At 38.8% G+C, this 17,783-nt stretch overlaps 2 protein-coding genes across 5 annotated transcripts; both read right to left on the minus strand.

Moving 5' to 3' along the window:
- Nucleotides 1-2,765: 2,765 nt before the first annotated feature.
- On the minus strand, nucleotides 2,766-9,033 carry LOC137134143 (uncharacterized). Its single transcript, XM_067518664.1, has 4 exons — nucleotides 8,143-9,033; nucleotides 7,789-7,907; nucleotides 7,514-7,631; nucleotides 2,766-7,367 (listed from the first exon to the last, which is right to left on the minus strand). The coding sequence occupies exons 1-4, from the start codon at nucleotides 8,558-8,560 to the stop codon at nucleotides 6,376-6,378; spliced, it is 1,647 nt and encodes a 548-aa protein (XP_067374765.1). The 5' UTR covers nucleotides 8,561-9,033; the 3' UTR covers nucleotides 2,766-6,375.
- A 129-nt stretch (nucleotides 9,034-9,162) lies between these two features.
- On the minus strand, nucleotides 9,163-17,086 carry LOC137134142 (zinc finger protein 878-like). Of its 4 annotated transcripts, none has more exons than XM_067518661.1 (5): nucleotides 16,923-17,086; nucleotides 15,522-15,942; nucleotides 14,603-14,730; nucleotides 12,820-12,880; nucleotides 9,163-11,744 (listed from the first exon to the last, which is right to left on the minus strand). In XM_067518661.1, the coding sequence occupies exons 2-5, from the start codon at nucleotides 15,844-15,846 to the stop codon at nucleotides 10,483-10,485; spliced, it is 1,776 nt and encodes a 591-aa protein (XP_067374762.1). In that variant the 5' UTR covers nucleotides 15,847-15,942; nucleotides 16,923-17,086; the 3' UTR covers nucleotides 9,163-10,482. The 4 variants fall into 4 exon arrangements, with proteins under 4 accessions (XP_067374762.1, XP_067374761.1, XP_067374763.1 ...); XM_067518660.1 differs by lacking the exon at nucleotides 16,923-17,086 and adding an exon at nucleotides 16,477-16,755; XM_067518663.1 differs by lacking the exon at nucleotides 16,923-17,086 and adding an exon at nucleotides 16,477-16,770 and having other exon boundaries at nucleotides 11,598-11,761.
- Between the last annotated feature and the right edge of the window lie 697 nt (nucleotides 17,087-17,783).

A 17,783-nucleotide genomic window follows, 5' to 3' on the forward strand; every position in this document is an offset into this window, starting at 1 on the left:
TTGTCTGGGTGCTACTTGCCTGCCTGCGATCCAGACCTATGAACAAAATAGAACACTGAACGCTTATCCTGAAAAAAAAAACTGAAAAGAAAAAGTGAAATCCTATATCAAGTGAGAGTAGGGGTCAAAACATAGTTTTTTAATCTAATCAACTGGCCTCCTTGGTTTGTGTTGAAACTGTTTTGTTTTAAGGATGCAACACGGTGTCCCTGTCCCAACTTTTTTTGACATGTGCTGCTGGTAGTATGTTCAGCTAGTGGCATTTTTTATTGACAGTATCAAGTGTCACAAATTTTGGGAAATGGTATAATGGAAAACATAGCATAACAAGACACAATAAGAGTACTATTAAGACTAATGTACATGCCAAATACTATACTGTATATGATCCACTCACCCTCGTGTATATGTAAAAAGACTGCAATATTTTGTTTTTTCTACCTTGGGGTAACTAATACAGTAACTGAAGGAATATGAACATCATAAAATTAGTAACAACATAATAATAATATAATAACATTATAAAGACAAAAATGTCAAGTTACCATATTGATTCAAATCTGAATGATCACTAAGTGACAAAAAAAGGCTCAAATTCACACACCAACGCACAGACACAGCGCCTTCAGTCAGAATGGCAGCAGAGAGTGAGGGGCTGCCAGGGACAGTTGGTGCCATCACTGGTGATGGCTGTCTGCCACCAGACTTAAATCGCTCCCCCCTCCCCACACACACACAAACACAGCAGGGAACAAGAAGAGCTGTTTATCTGACTTACTCCAAAAGTGCCAGCTTCACCCTCCCCCACTCATTGGTTACCAATGATGGGCAGTGGTCCACACATCGCTGCCTTATCTGCCCTTTTAACTGCCCCCCACCAACCAAACATCCACCACAAAGCTCCCTTAAGGCCACCCACTGTTTCAAATATATAGCTACTGTTCTACCTGAATGTGTCCACCTATTGACCACAACCATATGCCACAAAATGCACCTGCTGGTTAAATCCATAACCCAATAATGTTTGGTAAATGTAGCTTTTAGTGAAAATCCAATCAGTGTAAGAGCTCATTATTTTGCTTTAAGAACATGCTTTTACATCTACTGGCATTACTATGTAGACTGCCTGAGATTAAGTATCTATATTTGAACCCTTAAAGTTTAGTTATTTAATTGGTTGTTGACTCATGAAATGAGATTTGGAATGTTGAAGAGTTGATTATTTGATTCACTTTGGTAATCAAATATGCATTTCTTAAGCAAAATACCAAACATTACCTTGTCCCCCCTGTTTAAATATGAAGACTTTCCCTTTTACCGTTACAATTTTAAATGGAATGTTCTGTATTGTTGTTCATATTAAAAAAGTAATGTAAGGACCTCATAAAGAATAAATAAACTCATGAAAAATTTAAATTTGCAAGGTAATCTTACACTGTAGCTCAAAAACTTTGACCTTTCACTAAAACTGTATTGATTAAAATATTACTTTGGGTGTAGTCAATTAACAGAACATTAATCAGAAATTGTTCTGATTATTAACTTTAAAAAAGTTTTCAAATATGAAAAAGAAAATGGGTACATTAATTAATTAATAAATTGTGATGTATTAAAATGGTTGAACCACCTGTCAATGTATGAAGTGGTTACAATCTGCTCACACTTTACCAGCTGTGCCATTTTTGTTCCGCAATTTGGCCTTTTTTTTTCTTTGCTATAATGTTAAACAGCATTACATTTCATAAGGTTAAGGATGTAATAATGATTTTTACTTCATTATCTGATAGTTGATATCTCAGACATAACTTATGACCCTTTAGGGAGATCCCTGGCTCCTACATTTAAAACTACTAGACTGAAGAAACTAAATGTAAATAAAGTATTTAAACCTATTTCTATCTTTACCAATTTTAGGTGTTTTGACACTGATGCATGAGTCAACTAACATAATATACAATGATAAATCAGTGGCAGGGCCACAGTCTAGGTTACTGTTGATACTTTAGGTTTCATTGGCTGATACCTGTAGAATGAAGGCTTGTAATGTATTTTAATGTATGTTAGTACTTTTTAAAAGAACTTCTCATCATAATATTCACCACAGTAAGATTCCTACTTCGCTTGTGGACTTGTTCAGGTACAGTAAATCCATTTCAGCTTGTTCTTTATAACCTGACCCTGTGTGACAGCAGCCTCAGAGCTGTATCCTGTGATGACCGTGTCATTCAGCCATGAAGGCTTGGACTTGGACTGGTCCCGTTGCTTTGGTGACAGTGGAGCGTGACCACCAATCCTCACTGTCACTTGAATCCATTGCCCTGGAGTGAATCTGAACTGTATTGTTTCCTCACATCATCGCCTTCAGTAGACACGTTGTCAGGTTATTCATTAATGTATAGTATCATTATTTGGCCTTTATTCTGAAAATCTAATTCTGCACATACGCAGAAATTTAACAAAATGAGGCTGTTCAGAAAAAGATAAGAATTTCTGGCATAGTCTTTTTATTCTTTTATCTGTAATACTGCATGTCATCAGACTTTCCCATGTAACCCATCTAAGGTTTGTAAATTAAATTTCCCAGCATGAATTTAACAATTGCTATCATCTTAAGAAACAAAGTGTAGTTCTTGTCTTCCAGTCTTTTGTAAGCCCCATTTTTAATCACTACTATTATAATTAATAATGAGTGTATGACAAAAAAGTGTATTTTGTATTTTTTTTTTTTTTTTGAAGGATAAGGTTTGTGATTGGTATATCACAATGTTGAGAAATTACAGGATTAAACTTCTATAAATAATTTATTGAAATTGTAAAGTTCCTGTTGTTCAGTATGAAAATTCAAGCTAAAGCAGAAGTCCATGTTCTTGTAGACATTCATTTATGCTGCCAAGCTTTTCAAAAAAGTGAAACATTAATTTGTGATATTGCTAAATGAACTTAACTTTCTGTAGAGGTGGGGAGGAGCAGACTTTGAGACCCCAGCACAATTCAGACCTACAACCAGTCAACATGATAATAACTAGCATCATTCATCAGGAGCACTGACGTGTCCAATACAACACAGCAATGCTTGTGTCTCTCTCCGTCGACCTGGCGCTTCTTTCCCTTCCACCCCCACTCCACCATGCAGACACAGGGTTGCTTAGCAACTCAAGACGAGCCTATGGAGAACACATTCACACACAAACACACACACACACTTGGAAAACCCATGGACTCTGAAGTAGGATAATAATGTACTCCAACCCTTCATCATGCTCTGTGACCCCCAAAATGTGAAGAGAAACAGCCGACCCCACTATCTGGAGAAGATTCAACCCAGAAAGTGTGGCCCAGTGGCTGCTCTTCACCACCCTGCATACACACACAAAAACATGCACACATAAAGCCCTGTGTATGCACTTAACTGTAGGTATCACATACACACTATACACAAACACAACTGAAAACAATCCCATCAGCATCTTTTATAAAAAGCCCTTGTATTCAGGTCAAATCTGTATCCAAATCATCACTTAATATTCTTTGATTGTGACAGATTAACAGTGTATTTAAATCCAGCAGCCATGAAATCAGCATTTTACAGACAAAGAGCGTTAAGAGATGAAAGTTAAAGCTCTGCTGTGTCTCCTCAGTCTAACACTATTAGCACATTAAGTGAGTGCTTAAATACAGTCAGCAGAAGATGGATCAACTCACTGTCTTCAGCGGGAGACAGCACTGTAATCCCCTAAAGGGGGGTTTCACTACAGTAATGGCAACCTGCATGAAACCACAGCCCCTAGGGAGTGGTGGGACTGGGTAGATTATGAGCTGCCCTAGGGCAACGCTAAGCCCCTTACAGCTGCTACACACACACACACACACTAAAAGAATATGGTAAGTGTTCACAGTAAACACGATGTAAGGAAACACATATGCTTGAAAATTATTTACACACACACACACACACACATAAAAAAAAACATTATCCAGATGCTTAATCTTTCAGAGTAAGGAAAAAATATTCGGTCTATTTTTACATCTGTACGACATGTTCAGGGAGGAGCATGTAGTAACTGGTCACCAAGGGGATAATTTCCCCCCCTGGAGGATTATAGGATGGTGATGGAATGATCTTTTGGGCCAAAGGCAACGAGATTGCAGGAGGCTGAAAGTGTGATGTATGTTTTGGGGTTTTTTTTATTTGGTTTTTCACAAATTAGCTTCAGGGGCAAAAAAACATGGTGAAATAAAAAGTAAAGAGGCCATTAAAGCCTAATCCATGACTGATAAATAGAATGATAACACTTCGCCAGATGATAAACACTGACTACAACGAGGTTACTGACAGTGATAGTTATTACATGTTGAGGGGGAAAAAAACTGTGGTTGCATTTATATCAAACCAGTTTATTAGAGGAATGACCTGTGCAGGGATTAGAATTTGGTAAAATGATATGTTCTGGTTTTACTTAAAGCCAATAGCTGAAGCATGTGTAAAACACTTAAACAATGTTTTGAGAGGTGAATGCAAGATTTTTCTTACATACTGTAAATTAATAGCACCCATGATGTAACATCTTTGCAGCCTGGTCAACTGTTCATTTGTTGCCCTCCCCCCTGGGGAAAAGCTGCTTAAAGTAGAAAGGAGATTACACATAACCAAACATACAAACAGAAAACAGGGCAAAGCCTAAGGGACTCTTGCTTATGATAAATACACACACCTACTAAGGCCTAAATCTATGTATAGATTAGAGTTTTTGTCTGACCAGATGCATTCAACCACACATAAATACTGTACTTATACAGTACACGCAACTAAAAGGTCGGTAAGAGCTTGTAGCGTTACTGAGTGGGGATTCAATCATTTCCCATTTGGAGTTCAGTCACACACACACACACACATTGCTGAGATCCAACTAATAAATCCATAAAAATTAAACTCGCTACAAGAGACATTTATGATGTGCATTTGCAAAAGTTTTATTATCTAGGTGTAAAAACCAGTAAAGAGGACGGTTTGGGGGAGTGTTCATTCTGCAAAAGCTTTCAAAACAAACAAACCTCGTTAGCCTGGCCAGCCCTCAGTCAGTTGAGACTTGTGTGAAAGGGAATGAGAACGAAAGAAAGGGGACAAAAAAAAACCTCATCAACCTCTAAGCATTTAAAATTCTCAACACATTTCTGTACATTAGGTGAGCAGGGAGAGAATCTAATCTTCTGAAAAAAACAAAAAAACAAACAGCTGAAGCAAAAACAAAACTTCTGGAGTCTGCATTAAATAAAGTGTTTCTAAGTGGATAATTGTCCATTTTGTTCTACAGAGAGACAGCAACACAAAGGCAATAAAGTATGACCGCTGAAAACCTCATATTAGCTTGAGCCTATTGCACAAAGACACTGGATTTTGTCCTTATCACTTACTATTACGTGACATTAGCAGGGAACATTTTCATGGTCACTTAGTGAGTAGATATCTCATACATAAGGACACTTGAATATTGTTTTAGGACAACCATCAAACTGCCAAAAAAAAAGAAAAAGGGTTTTGAGCATGGAAACATCCCCTTTTTGATTTTGCATGCTTACAGTCTGACTACATGACAAAGATGCAAAAGAGACATGATGATGCACAAAATCAAGAGAAAAGATGTGAAAATTTAGGGCACACAGGAAAAGATGCTGAGAGCAACAGATCGATTAGAAATCTATTTGCAATGCTGGTTAGAATTCATTTCCAGAAATCTTTTATATGTTGACACTGCCCCCTTGCGTCTGAATGGTGCACTAAGATAAGTGTGTCCTGTACAATGCATTATTGTCAGGTTGGGATGAACAAATGTTTGTACTTGAGCATTTAATTTCTTTTTGGACAAACAAGATGGAAAGTGAAATCACAGTTCTTTAACAACACATTCATGTACATGTAGCAACATGTCATTATTTTAAAGCACATTCAAAATAAACGTTGAAGGACAGCGGCAGTTCGTAAGCACAATGTTAAAGGTATAGGCGTGCAATCTTACTGCTGCTAGCTAAATCTAAATGTAATACCTACTAGTTTCCTGACTTGCTTTTTGCTTTTGTATTTTATCAACTTCAAATAATCAAAACGGACCTAAATCTGTTTAATGTGATCCACAATTCTGACAGATTTACAAATACAAATAAATTAACCTTTAACATTTGCTTTGACCATATGTTTCATAATTATTTTGAGGGTCCTTAATTCCAACCTCAACATTCTCAGAAAATCAAAAACCTTTGAATACTTTCAAGCTATTTAGAGTGATAATTTTAGGTAAGACATAAAAGGCAATCCTAGAAAAAAGTCTAGGCTCTTATTTTGTGAACAAATTAAAGTGCAAAAACAATCTGTAAAAGTTTTCAAATTGGATGAGGGCCTATATCAGGTTCCTGCTGATCATCAATGTAGTAGGGATCTCCTTGATGAACTCTGTGATTGTGCACCCTCAGGTTCCCCCTGTGGGCAAATCTCTTCCCGCACTCTGTACAAGCAAAGGGCCTCTTCCCCATGTGGACATCCCTTTGGTGGGCTCGTAAGTTCCCACTTCGGGCAAAACGTTTGCCACACTGACTGCAGGCAAAAGGTCGCTCTCCGGTATGTGTGCGAGTGTGCACAGTAAGCTCAGAGGGAGTAAGGAAGCTTTTGTCACAAAACTGGCAGGGATGCAGTCTGACTCCTGTGTGGCGTAAAAGGTGGCGGCGCTGGTGGGAGGGGTAGGTAAAACACTTGGTGCAGTATGGGCAGGTGTAAGGTCGTCCATTCCCTCCACCAGGAGCTGGAGGGAGGCCGACAGAGTTTGTGTGTCTTAGCGTGAGTGACTGTGAATTTGACTGTGGTCGGAGAGGATCTCTGCCAAAAGCTGTGACGTGTCGTGTGTGATTGATGGGGCCTCTTCCACCTCTGTCATCTGTAGGTCTCCATGTTGATTCACCAGAGGGAAGGTGAGGTTGGTCAGGTTGAGCCATCCTTTGCTCCACACTGTGGCCCTGCTCAGAGTTCTGACTGGCATTCTGGTTCTCAGGCTCCTGGTCCAGGAAAGGAAAACAGCTATCGTCATCCTCGTTGCTGGTTTCGTCCGAGGCAAAATTAGGTCGGAAGCAGGGTGCGTCTGTGCAAGTGCTTCTGCTTGCTGGACCAGAACAGTTGGTGCCATCTGCCTGCAGGTTCCCCAGACTGGACACGCCACCTCGGGTAGTGTCCAACCCCGGCAGCCACTCCCCTGTCTGAGGTACCCTTGGGTCAGTCCTGGGGGAGCAACGTCCACTTTGGGAGATGGAGAGAAAGGCGCTGGAGGTTTGGTCCTGGGGGGGACTGTGGTCTGCACTGTTACTGCCCTGATCCCACTGAGATACTGTAAAGAAATTAGGAAGGAAAGAACTTGCACTTTCATCTCACCATCTGTATTAAAATCTGTATTTTGCCACGAAAAACGTGTTGGAGGCATCTTGATCTAAACTTGAAAAGGCTAAAAAGAGAGAGTATTTAGTAACATCTTACATTTGACCTTGGTTTGTGTAGCAGACAGGGTATCTGTCTGTCTTTGATCCCCAGTAACAAGAGTTCTCTCTGTGGCTTGGACTGCGACAGACCCCAAAACTGGTCGTGATCCAGCACACTGAGGGGAATAAAACAAACCTATGAGATACAGAAGGCAAACAGCAGGGCATGGTCCAAATTTTACTCTCTGCTGTGTTGAAATCATTATAGCTTAATTACTTCAGTTCTTTGTGCAGCCACCTATTAAAGCATGGACAGACAGAACAGGGTCTGACCTCATGTTTTACCGAAGCTCCATCCTGGCCTGTGACCTCTTTGTCTTTTAGCTGGCTAAGGCTCCGAGTGTGTCCTTCCGATGGATCTGGATGAGGGGACTCCTTTCCCAAGTTCTGTACTATGTAAGAAAATTGAAAGGTCAGTGTACCTGTAAAGCTTTTACTGGATAAAGAAAATGTTTCTCGCTGTGGCATAAGACAAAACTAAGATCAATTTTTAAGCATGGGGGTGACAATATGAAAAGCAAGTACAGTTAACATAAGAGATATATGGGGTTCAGAATTAAGCGTATCTTGGATTATTAACCTTGACAGTGAGCTGCTTATAAGAGTAAAACCAAGCAGATACAATACCTGCACCTTGCTGCATTAAGCTGCCCTCTCTGTCGGCCGCTGACATCCCTGCTCCCTCGCTCCCTCCACTCTTTGATTTCTGTCTCCTCTCGACTTTCTCTAGCTTGCCTCGAAGCATGGAGATCTCCTCGGTTTTCTGCACCAGCTCCGCCTGTTGTTCACATAAGCTGCTTTCGAAGATCTTGGCGATTTCGCACACAGCTGCCGCCAGCAGCGAGTCCATGACGGTTGCCAGCTGAGCGTGGAAAGCACTTCTCACCGACTCCATTCTCCGTTGCTTTGGTGGTGATTTTTTAATGTGAACGACGGATTGACACCGCTGTTTTCTTCTGTGATTAGCGTCCAGTTGTAGCTGAGGGACGACGTGACTAACGTTGCCGCTGTTCACTCCTGTGCCCTGGCATCTATGAACTGCCATGAGACTTTACCATGCTAAGCGTCTATGCCAGTTTTATTGGTTAATTAATTGCCTTGTGCTTAATTGCGTTTAGTCAACATATGCGGCGTTGTCGTAATTTTAACAAAACTGTGGTGTAACGGCAGTCTGCGTTATCGTGTAAGATAACACGTTTACACGATTATTATCTTCTAGCTAGGTGCAAGAAGACACTGTACACAAACACAGGTAATGTTTTACAGGATCGTCATGTGTGCTAACGTTAGCTAAATTTGCCTTTAGCTAACGTGTAAACAAGGGAGCCAACGAAGCGTAATACCTTAGCCTCTGATGCTAGTACTCAAGCAAAAGGTTTAAATGCAAAAGACACAAACTAAGAAGCGGGTCGACAATAATTATAGACATTCGTTGACCAAAAACATCACTGACTGACAGTAAATCCAATGAAACATTCCCATCACAAACATGCGGCAACTCCTCAATTCAGCAAGCAGGTCCGCGTCTGTGATGAGATAACTTCGGACGTCTCGCGATAACAAAGGGTTTTAGATACTGCAGTTAAATATTCGTACTAAAACCTAATTTAAAAAGACATATGGGAATCAACAAAACTCATTCATTAATCAAAGTGTAAAAATTGATTTTAATGCAATCGTGTTAATGTCTTAATCCAGGGTATCCATTATAAAAAATGTGTAGTCTTGCAAGACCACATTATGAATTGCATACATGCTGAAAACCAGGACAAAATAAGACAGAATAATAAGACATTTGATGCCTCAATGGTGTATTGGTTAGATTAGACTTGGGAGCAGATTGTGGGCGAATTGAAGTCCATTTAGCCTAAATGCCTTTCCTTTTTTAAATCTAAACCTTATACCCAGGTAGGCACAGGTAATTGCCCCTAACCAGTTACCTCTGCCTACTTTCCAACATCACACAATCCACAGCCAAGCACAGCAGCAGACAGTTGAGATTATTAACGGATGCAGTTTATCTTTCTGCTTAAACCTGTACACTTGACACACAACAGAAATAAGTGTGATTATGGAAGCGTGTAGAATGCATATTAAACATTCACTGTTATTAACAAACAAAATAGGGTTTGGCAATTCAACAATAACTTGTGTAAGGCAAGATCTCAGATTTTTAACAATAGATTTTGTTGAATAACTTGTACTAGACATAGTAGCCACTGCTGTCAAAGAGCAGGTCTGTTTATATAAACTGTTGGTTTGAAATGCTTCTCTATCAATGTGATGACACACCTCAATTTGCCAAGGATTTAGAATTATTGGAAAACAGTAAGAATTACTATTTGCCACTACCACAATATTAAAATGTCTGTATTGGTTTTATCCATTGCCCACCCCATAATTTTATCTCGTTAGTGAATATATTTGTCTGCCTTAAAACTTGAATAGAAGTAACAAACGATTAACAAGAAGTTAATCATCGAAGAAGAGTACTGGGTTGTGGACTATGGACACTGACAGACATTACTTTACTTCTGGGCTCTCCAGTTTAAAAAGGCAATAAAAATATCTAGATGACTTCGGTCCTTATCAGAAGACCCGTAGAATTTAGTCTGTGGTTTTCATATTCCCCAGTACTACATGTATTTGGACAAATGATATATTAAAAAAAAGTAGGTATATTAAATTTGGTATTCAAATTAAACTAAAACCATGTTCATATGCCATGGCAGACCCATGTTACCAGATTTATTATTGGTGTTAAAGAATTATATTACTTAACAGATAATGGGAAAACTAATGTTTATACATTAGATTTATACAACCGTTTTTGTGATTTAAAGTAGAAAAATACAATTCAAAAGCTCAACTTAAGCCACCTAAAAAATTTAAATGCTGGTAAAACCATTAATCTGTAAAAACATAACTGACAACAACAATGTCCACAGACAGATGGCACCAAGTGTATCACGTTTGGCTGTGATTATGCGCCACGTGGTTCCTCAAGCATCCTTTAAGGAAGAAGCCTTTTCCACAAAACTTGCAAACAAGAGGCCAGGTCTTCTGACAAGTGGAGACATGCTTATTATACCTTGCTTGTGAGGAGAATCGTTTCTTGCACTTTTCACATTGGATCAATATCGCAGGCCAACGACACTGTTTTTTGTGTATGTACAGCTGTGCAGAAGTACGAAACTTTGCTGAACACTCACATTCTAAAGGCTTCTCACCTGTGTGGAGACGGAAATGTTCAACCAATTGACGTTTGGTTTTTACAACCTTCTGACACATCAAGCAGATAAAACCATTTGAGCTTCGTACACCCATTCTATGCCATCTTGGACTGCATTCTCCCTGAACATTGTTCAGATTGATTGTGCACTTTGTGTTGTCACTAGGAGAAATCAAATCCTCTCGATTATCTTCAGTGTCCTCTAAAGGCTTGGTCCATGTAAGGTCTCCATTTGTTCCACTCGTCCCCATTGCATCCTTGTGCATTCTCGTCATGTGAGTTTTGAGTGCCTGTTGAATGTGGAATTTCTTTAAGCACACACTGCAAGTAAATGGCTTTTCACCTCCATGAAGACGCATATGCTCTTTGAGCCTGGAGATGACATGAAACTTCTTATTGCAGCGTGTACAGCGGTGGATTTTGGGGAAGTCATCTTTCTGGACTGATGAATCACTGTGGCTGCTAGGCGAAGCTGAGTCTTCCTTCCTAACGAACACCTGGCTTTTACTTGGCATTTCTTCCCTGGACTGAGATTGTTGCGGATTAGTGCGCAGTGCTTCTCTCAACAACAATTTTTTAAGTTTTTCACAATTTGTTTTATGATACCTTAGAGCACTCGGAAAAGGGAACTCTTTTTTGCAACCTCTGCACTTTTTGTGTGATCGTACATGCACATTTCGGCCAAATGGGGTATCAAATACCTTCTTGCAAAACTTGCAGATGTACCTTTCATTTTTCATGTTATTTTTGTTTGTCTCCAGTTCTGCAGGCTCTTTTTCAAATTTTCTTTCCTTTCTTCTGGTCTCCTCTGCATTTTTTTGGTCTTTACCTACTAAATTTCTTCCTCTTCTAAGACCTGAACCGCCCAAATATTCCTGTCTGATTTCTTTAAGCAATTTCTTCATGTCATTTCTCACTGGTGGACGTCGAGTTCCTTGTCCTTGCTGTGGTAAGCATGTGTCCTGAGATTGTTTGGGCTTCTCATTTAATGGGGAACCTGAGAAAGATAACATACTGTGACTAGCATAACTATAAAAAACTGATGTAATGAGACTTTTTATAAAACGACATTTAAAATACGTAATCATAAAGCCAGGAAGGAGAGTGTAAAATCGATATTAATATATACAGTCAAATATAAATAGCTGCTAATGTTCTAAGTTTTCTCATTTAAATGACCAGGTCATTTGATAAAAAAAAAAAAATCTGATGCTTGCTTACCCCGGTATCTATCGATTCTGACTAAGGCTGAATGGTTTACCCTTTTAAATTAATATTGCAATTTAACAGAAGCGCCACGGTGTGGGAGGGTTAACTGCAGTGCTGCTAACAGTAGGCAAGATGGCATGGGCAGAAGTAACTGCCAATGCCGACAAGCAAAAGACCACATAAATGTTAAAGTAAAAATAAAGTCACATTGGTCATTTAGATACACTGTGGGGCCGAGAAAATGTGGAGCACGAACAGGTGTTGCACCAAAGGTAACACCACAAATGTTAAAAAGCCCCAGTGGGCTGTATTTGAGAATTTATATTTAAAAACATGCCTGATAACGCAGCCTCTAAACACTATTTAGGTCAAATAAGCCAGGTGTCACTTTACCAAAAAGTTCAAGGTCAAGTCTAAATCCTAACCTTTATGTGCAACCCACCAAATAATTGCCCCTTTTGAATTTCTAAACATAATCAGTTAACATAAATGAAGAAATACTGCTGGTCAGTACTTTATAAAATAATAATTTCAAAACAATAGTTAAGGTTGACACCTTGCTTTAGGGCTAGTGTTAGGGTCATCTTGTATTTTACAAGTTAACTGATCTTAATACTGAAAGGCCTGATTCACAAATATTATGTTTTGCAGCTTAAATCATTGACATGACATCAAGGACATAAAGGTCATATGTGAATAATGCATAAGATACATTAGAGTCTTTCTACACATTTATCCATATATTATATTTGAAATGAATAAAGCCTACAATATTGTCATATTGCAAGTAAAAGCTTCATTATGAGAATAATAAATATTTACATTAGCAAGTAATTAATGGAAAAAAGAACAATGAAACTCACCTCTCATGGATCTCCTGACACCTTTTGTTTGCTGGTGTGAATCAATGCGATAGTTTGTCACCTAAAAAAACAGACATTATCAGTTACATCTTCAAAGATGTCTACAAATGCTCAGCAGGTCTTAACATGTTCTTTTGATAGATGTATTCACATCATCATTTTTATCCAAAGGTGAGGCAAAGCAAGCAAACAATCTAAGCTGAGGAGACGCCTTTGAGAAGTGTATTGAGCAGAAATGCTTTTGCTTCACGAGACTCAAGTCCAAGATAAAAGGATAAATAATTACTTTATTTTTGATATAAATATTAGGTGAGGAGCGTATAGTGTTTCCAGTTAACCAATCAAAGGACAGCATTTGATTTGTTCAATTAAAAAAATAAATAAACACACAAAACAACAACAAAAAAAAACTAAGCTCATCTCTCACTAGAGAAGCACCAATACTGGTACTTCAGATACCTTTATCATGTAATAAAGTTATCTGAAGCAAACACACTGATACTATGTTATTGGAATGTTATGTTGACCTCAAGTTGGTTGAGTTGAAAAGCAGAGGAGAAATTTTAGCAGTTAAGAGACATTTCAAAGGTAAAAGTTAGTATGCAACATTTTTCACATTTTTATAGAAATATGTAAAATTACACCATAATGAGATTATGGGAGGGGGTCGCAATGGAAGCCTCTGACAGACAAAAACAATGCAGCAGTGCAGAGATATTCACTTCTAAAAGCCTTTCGAGCAAGGCTCATCCAACTGACCAAATGATCCAGTTTCCCCCCCCCCCCATTTTCTTTTAGAGGTATTTTTTAACTATGAGTACCTGAAGGGCTGTGCAGAAAGTGTTGGAGCATTACAAATGAAGTGGGGTTGAGCAAAAAGGAGGTACAATTTCACTTAAGGTGAAAAAGTTTAATACATGCAACAAAAATCACATTCAACATCAAGTTCTGCTGTTATAGTATGTTTGAAATGGGGTCAGTTAAAAGCTTCATTTAAATCGTAATGATGGCAGTAGCATGCTTGTTTGCGCTAAAGTTTTCGTTCGTTTTTGGGTGTTAGAAACAGCCTCCCATCAGTGCTGTTCAGTGGAAACTGACTCAAGTCAGATTGATTCTTAAAGATTTTTAACCTCTCATCTGAAAGCGTTCATCAGTTCCTTTGTGTGATGTCTAAGTTTGACATGCACTAAAAACAATCCAGTTGCCACTGAACAGCACTTTTGGGGTAACCGTGACCTGGGTGACTAAGATCTTCACAGACAGAAAAACATTTCTGTATATTATTATTTTATTAAAGTGGTTATATTGTAAAATTGAGGCGTGACAACAACCCTGAGCTTACCATCAAATGTCTGACTAAAACGCTTACAATAAACAAACTACACAGTTGATTTGTCTGCCTTACTCAATCAGTTGGTCAGAACTGTAAGCATATAGGCTGTTTAAAATGTTACTAGGGCACTAGCACTACACTATCACACAATTATTTACCTTAAGTTAACCATTAAATGTAATAAAAATTACAAAAAAAGAAACAAAAAAGCCACAGGAGGTCTCAACCAGTCTCAAAATACTGTGAAAAAAAACCCCACAAATAACAATCAGAAAATCTCTAGTCACTGTACCAAATAATTATACAGGATTAAGTACACACATTGGAACTCCGTATCTGAAAGCATCCCCACTTAACTTTTTTTCTTTGCCTGTTCAATGCAAACATTTGTTGATTATAATGCTAAATTGTAATGCCAATACATCCAGATATTCCACTTGAATTACACACCTCCTGCTTGATGATTGGAATGTTCCACAGAGGAATGGACAGTGGGCGCAGTCTTACACTGGGACACATGGCCTCATCTTTTTTGGTCACAGTCTCACAGCCCAGGGGAGCACACCAGTCATCAGGCACTGCACAAACCCATACACAACAAAAACAGACATGATCAAGCTGATCATACACAAGTCATAATTTGATTTTATTCAGAGATGTGGTAAGAAATATGGTGACTGTAGAATGAGCAATATTTAATGCCAACTTAAAAGTTTATTTAATATGTTAACAATAAATTTGTAAAGATGTGTTCTGATTTAAGGCAGCATTGTGGTGAAAAGATTAGTCATGCTGCCTCACAGGTAAAAGGTCCCCAAATTGCAGTCTTTCTGCACATGTTCTCCACATGCTTCTGTGTTTCTTCTGTGTATTCAAGTTTCCGACCATAGTCCAAAGACATGCACGTCACATTAAGTGGTGACTCTTAAGGCAGTGAATGTCAGAACGCAAATGTCAAAGTAAGAAACACTGCTCTATCCCAAATTGTTGAGGATTTAAAACGAGTGAATGGATGCGTTGCAAATGGGTGTGTTGATGACCTCCATACATCGTGCTGTACTCTCTGACCCCTGACTGAAATTAATCAGTTTCTCGCATGACTTGAACAATCTCCCGCTGTGTGTTACATGTGTAAAACAACTCTGAAAACCGATTTCTCTGGACATTGACCAGAGGTCATGTGTAAAGTGGCTAATGAAGCTTAAACAAATTCAACAAACATCAACACTAAAATAGTTCTGAATAAACTTAAGTCATGTCCTAAATTTACAGCTCTCTCTAATGACATCTAACAAAACAGTGATCATATCATGAAATGTCTTTCATAATAGAAAGTATCATACTCTGTCATCCGATTGTAACATTATACCTTCAAAATCAATCTCAGGAACATCAGAAGTTTGGCCAGAGGTGTTCCGAACCTCTTCAGGTGGTCTGTGTGTTTCGTTTGTTTGAGTTTTGTTCATTTCCACTCCCCTGTCGTCTCCACACTCATGTTCTCGCAGCTTGAGCTCTGCTGTCTGTAACTTTATTTTAAGTTGAACAACCTCTTCTCCTTTTTGTGCCAACTCCATCTGATGGTCATGTATACTATTTTCAAAGACTGTCATTATTTCAATTACAGCTCTTTTCAGGACTGCATCCATGGTTGTGGTCAGCTGGGTCCTGAAGGCTCTCTTCAAATAGTCAGACATTTTGAAGCTGGCTGCCAACAGCTTACAGGTATTTTCGATCAGGAGGTCTTGTGTGATGATGTACTTCTCCTTTCACTTGGATGCTATTAATTAGCCCTAAACAAAAATACGTTTGGGGTCAGCTACAAAACAGCACCATTTATGACTGATAGGTTGATGTTAAACATAGCAGGGTAAACAAAAAGTGAGCAATTTATCAGTGTTAAGTTGTAGCATACAGTTTGACGTTTACAATACCATGATAGTATTAGAGAAAATCATCAAAATGCATCATCTTATCACCATGGGATTAACCCCCGTATACAACTAGTACAGCTAGAGATAGTCGCTCCCACTAATGCTGGCCAACTAGTAAGATTCAAGTTTCTGATAGTTCTCTTCTTCGTTTCCATGTCACCGTGAAGCTACCGTTAGCCATTTTTATGACTGAGTCAATAGACTCTGCTCCAACGCTAGACGAATAAACAGAACAAAAAGTCTCAAGTTTCAGCTAGCGGTTACACTGACGAATACTTTACATGCAAGATTTACAAGATTTACAAGACTTATAAGATAACGTTAACACTAACGATTTAAGTTTTGTTGAACACGGCAGGCCACTGACCGTCAATGCTAAAAGGAAATACTGACCGTTTGGAAAAAGCCCTGCTGAATGCTTTCTACGAGGATTAACAACTCCGCAGAAGAGCCCCACAATTTGCCAGATAAACAGCAAATCTGTTCACCTGCACCTGATATCTAAAAATTAGGTCAACGTCATTTATTTCAAGTTATTTCGGTAGCTAAAGGTATGTCAGGAACAAAATATCTATCCGCCATCTTTATTAAAGACTCCAAGAGGGAGGGAAGTAGACGTCGTAACTGCGCCATCTTTCGCTGACTCTGCGATAATCTGTACTCTGCTACAACCTAAACTAAATAACTCTCGTTCAGAAACAAAGCGAACCACTGATTTTTTTGTTATTGTGTGACGTATCACTCTATACTTTAAAGGAACATGCCCTACATATAGTTTTATTTTCCAGACAGGCGGTTCGCATAATACAGAAACTGCTGTTAAACAAGACTTAACCTACACACAGTAATCCTATCTTCGCCGAACACAGTTAAAACGTGAATTTCAGCTGACCGTGGTCTTCGTAGCTGTCTGCTAGGACAACTTTATATCTGACAGGTCATGTTTAAGTGAAAGATAAATTTGATAGAATTCAAGTGACAAAGCGTAAAGAGTAAAGCGGACTACGCGGAACCGAAATTTCCCGCCGCGCTTTATGATGACGTTTTTACTGCCTGGACCTTAATGGTTTTTGGAGTATAATGCTGTGAAACGTCATAATGCATATTGACAAATGCTCAAAGCACAGATGCAGAGACTTCAATGCAGTACATGTGGACAACTTACAGATCTTCAACTAGGATTTTACTTCAGCTGAGGAGTTAGATTCACCACAGACTGAGGTGTCATTTCTACACCATTTCCAATATTGATATGAAGCCAACATAGCTGCAGTGAATGCAAAGTATAAAATTTTCATCCACAAAAATTGACACGGAAAAATTAGGACTACAGATTGCTGAAGACAGTACAGTTCAGGTTTCTGTTTTTCAGAGAAGGCAGTGGCATTTCTAGATCTTTGAACAGGTTTTTATCTTTGGTTGGTCAAGTTTTAACTTGCATTTGTGGATATGCAGTCATTTTCACTACAAAACCATTTCTGTGTTAGACATGAGAATAAGATTATTTATTTAGAAGATTATTTAATGTGATGCAGAGCATCCCCAGAGGTGAGAGAGTTGTCATTGGTGCAGATTTCAATGGGCATGTAGGTGAAGGGAACAGAGGTGATGAGACTGTTATGGGCAGGTTTGGTGTTCAGGACAGGAACGCAGAAGGTCAGATGGTGGTTGACTTTGCAAAGAGAATGGAAATGGCTGTA

This window comes from Channa argus, chromosome 10 (assembly GCF_033026475.1).
Source record: "Channa argus isolate prfri chromosome 10, Channa argus male v1.0, whole genome shotgun sequence".
Taxonomy (NCBI): domain Eukaryota; kingdom Metazoa; phylum Chordata; class Actinopteri; order Anabantiformes; family Channidae; genus Channa; species Channa argus.

Coding starts and splice junctions, on each gene's coding strand:
- LOC137134143 (XM_067518664.1), bottom strand. CDS start 8,560: ATGGCAGTTCATAGATGCCAGGGCACAGGAGTGAACAGCGGCAACGTT. Junction 7,632..7,788: donor GAGCTTCGGTAAAACATGAG/GTCAGACCCTGT, acceptor TATTCCCCTCAG/TGTGCTGGATCACGACCAGT. Junction 7,368..7,513: donor TACACAAACCAAGGTCAAAT/GTAAGATGTTAC, acceptor ATTTCTTTACAG/TATCTCAGTGGGATCAGGGC.
- LOC137134142 (XM_067518661.1), bottom strand. CDS start 15,846: ATGTCTGACTATTTGAAGAGAGCCTTCAGGACCCAGCTGACCACAACC. Junction 12,881..14,602: donor TTCCAATCATCAAGCAGGAG/GTGTGTAATTCA, acceptor CTGTTTTTTTAG/GTGACAAACTATCGCATTGA. Junction 11,745..12,819: donor TGTCAGGAGATCCATGAGAG/GTGAGTTTCATT, acceptor TATCTTTCTCAG/GTTCCCCATTAAATGAGAAG.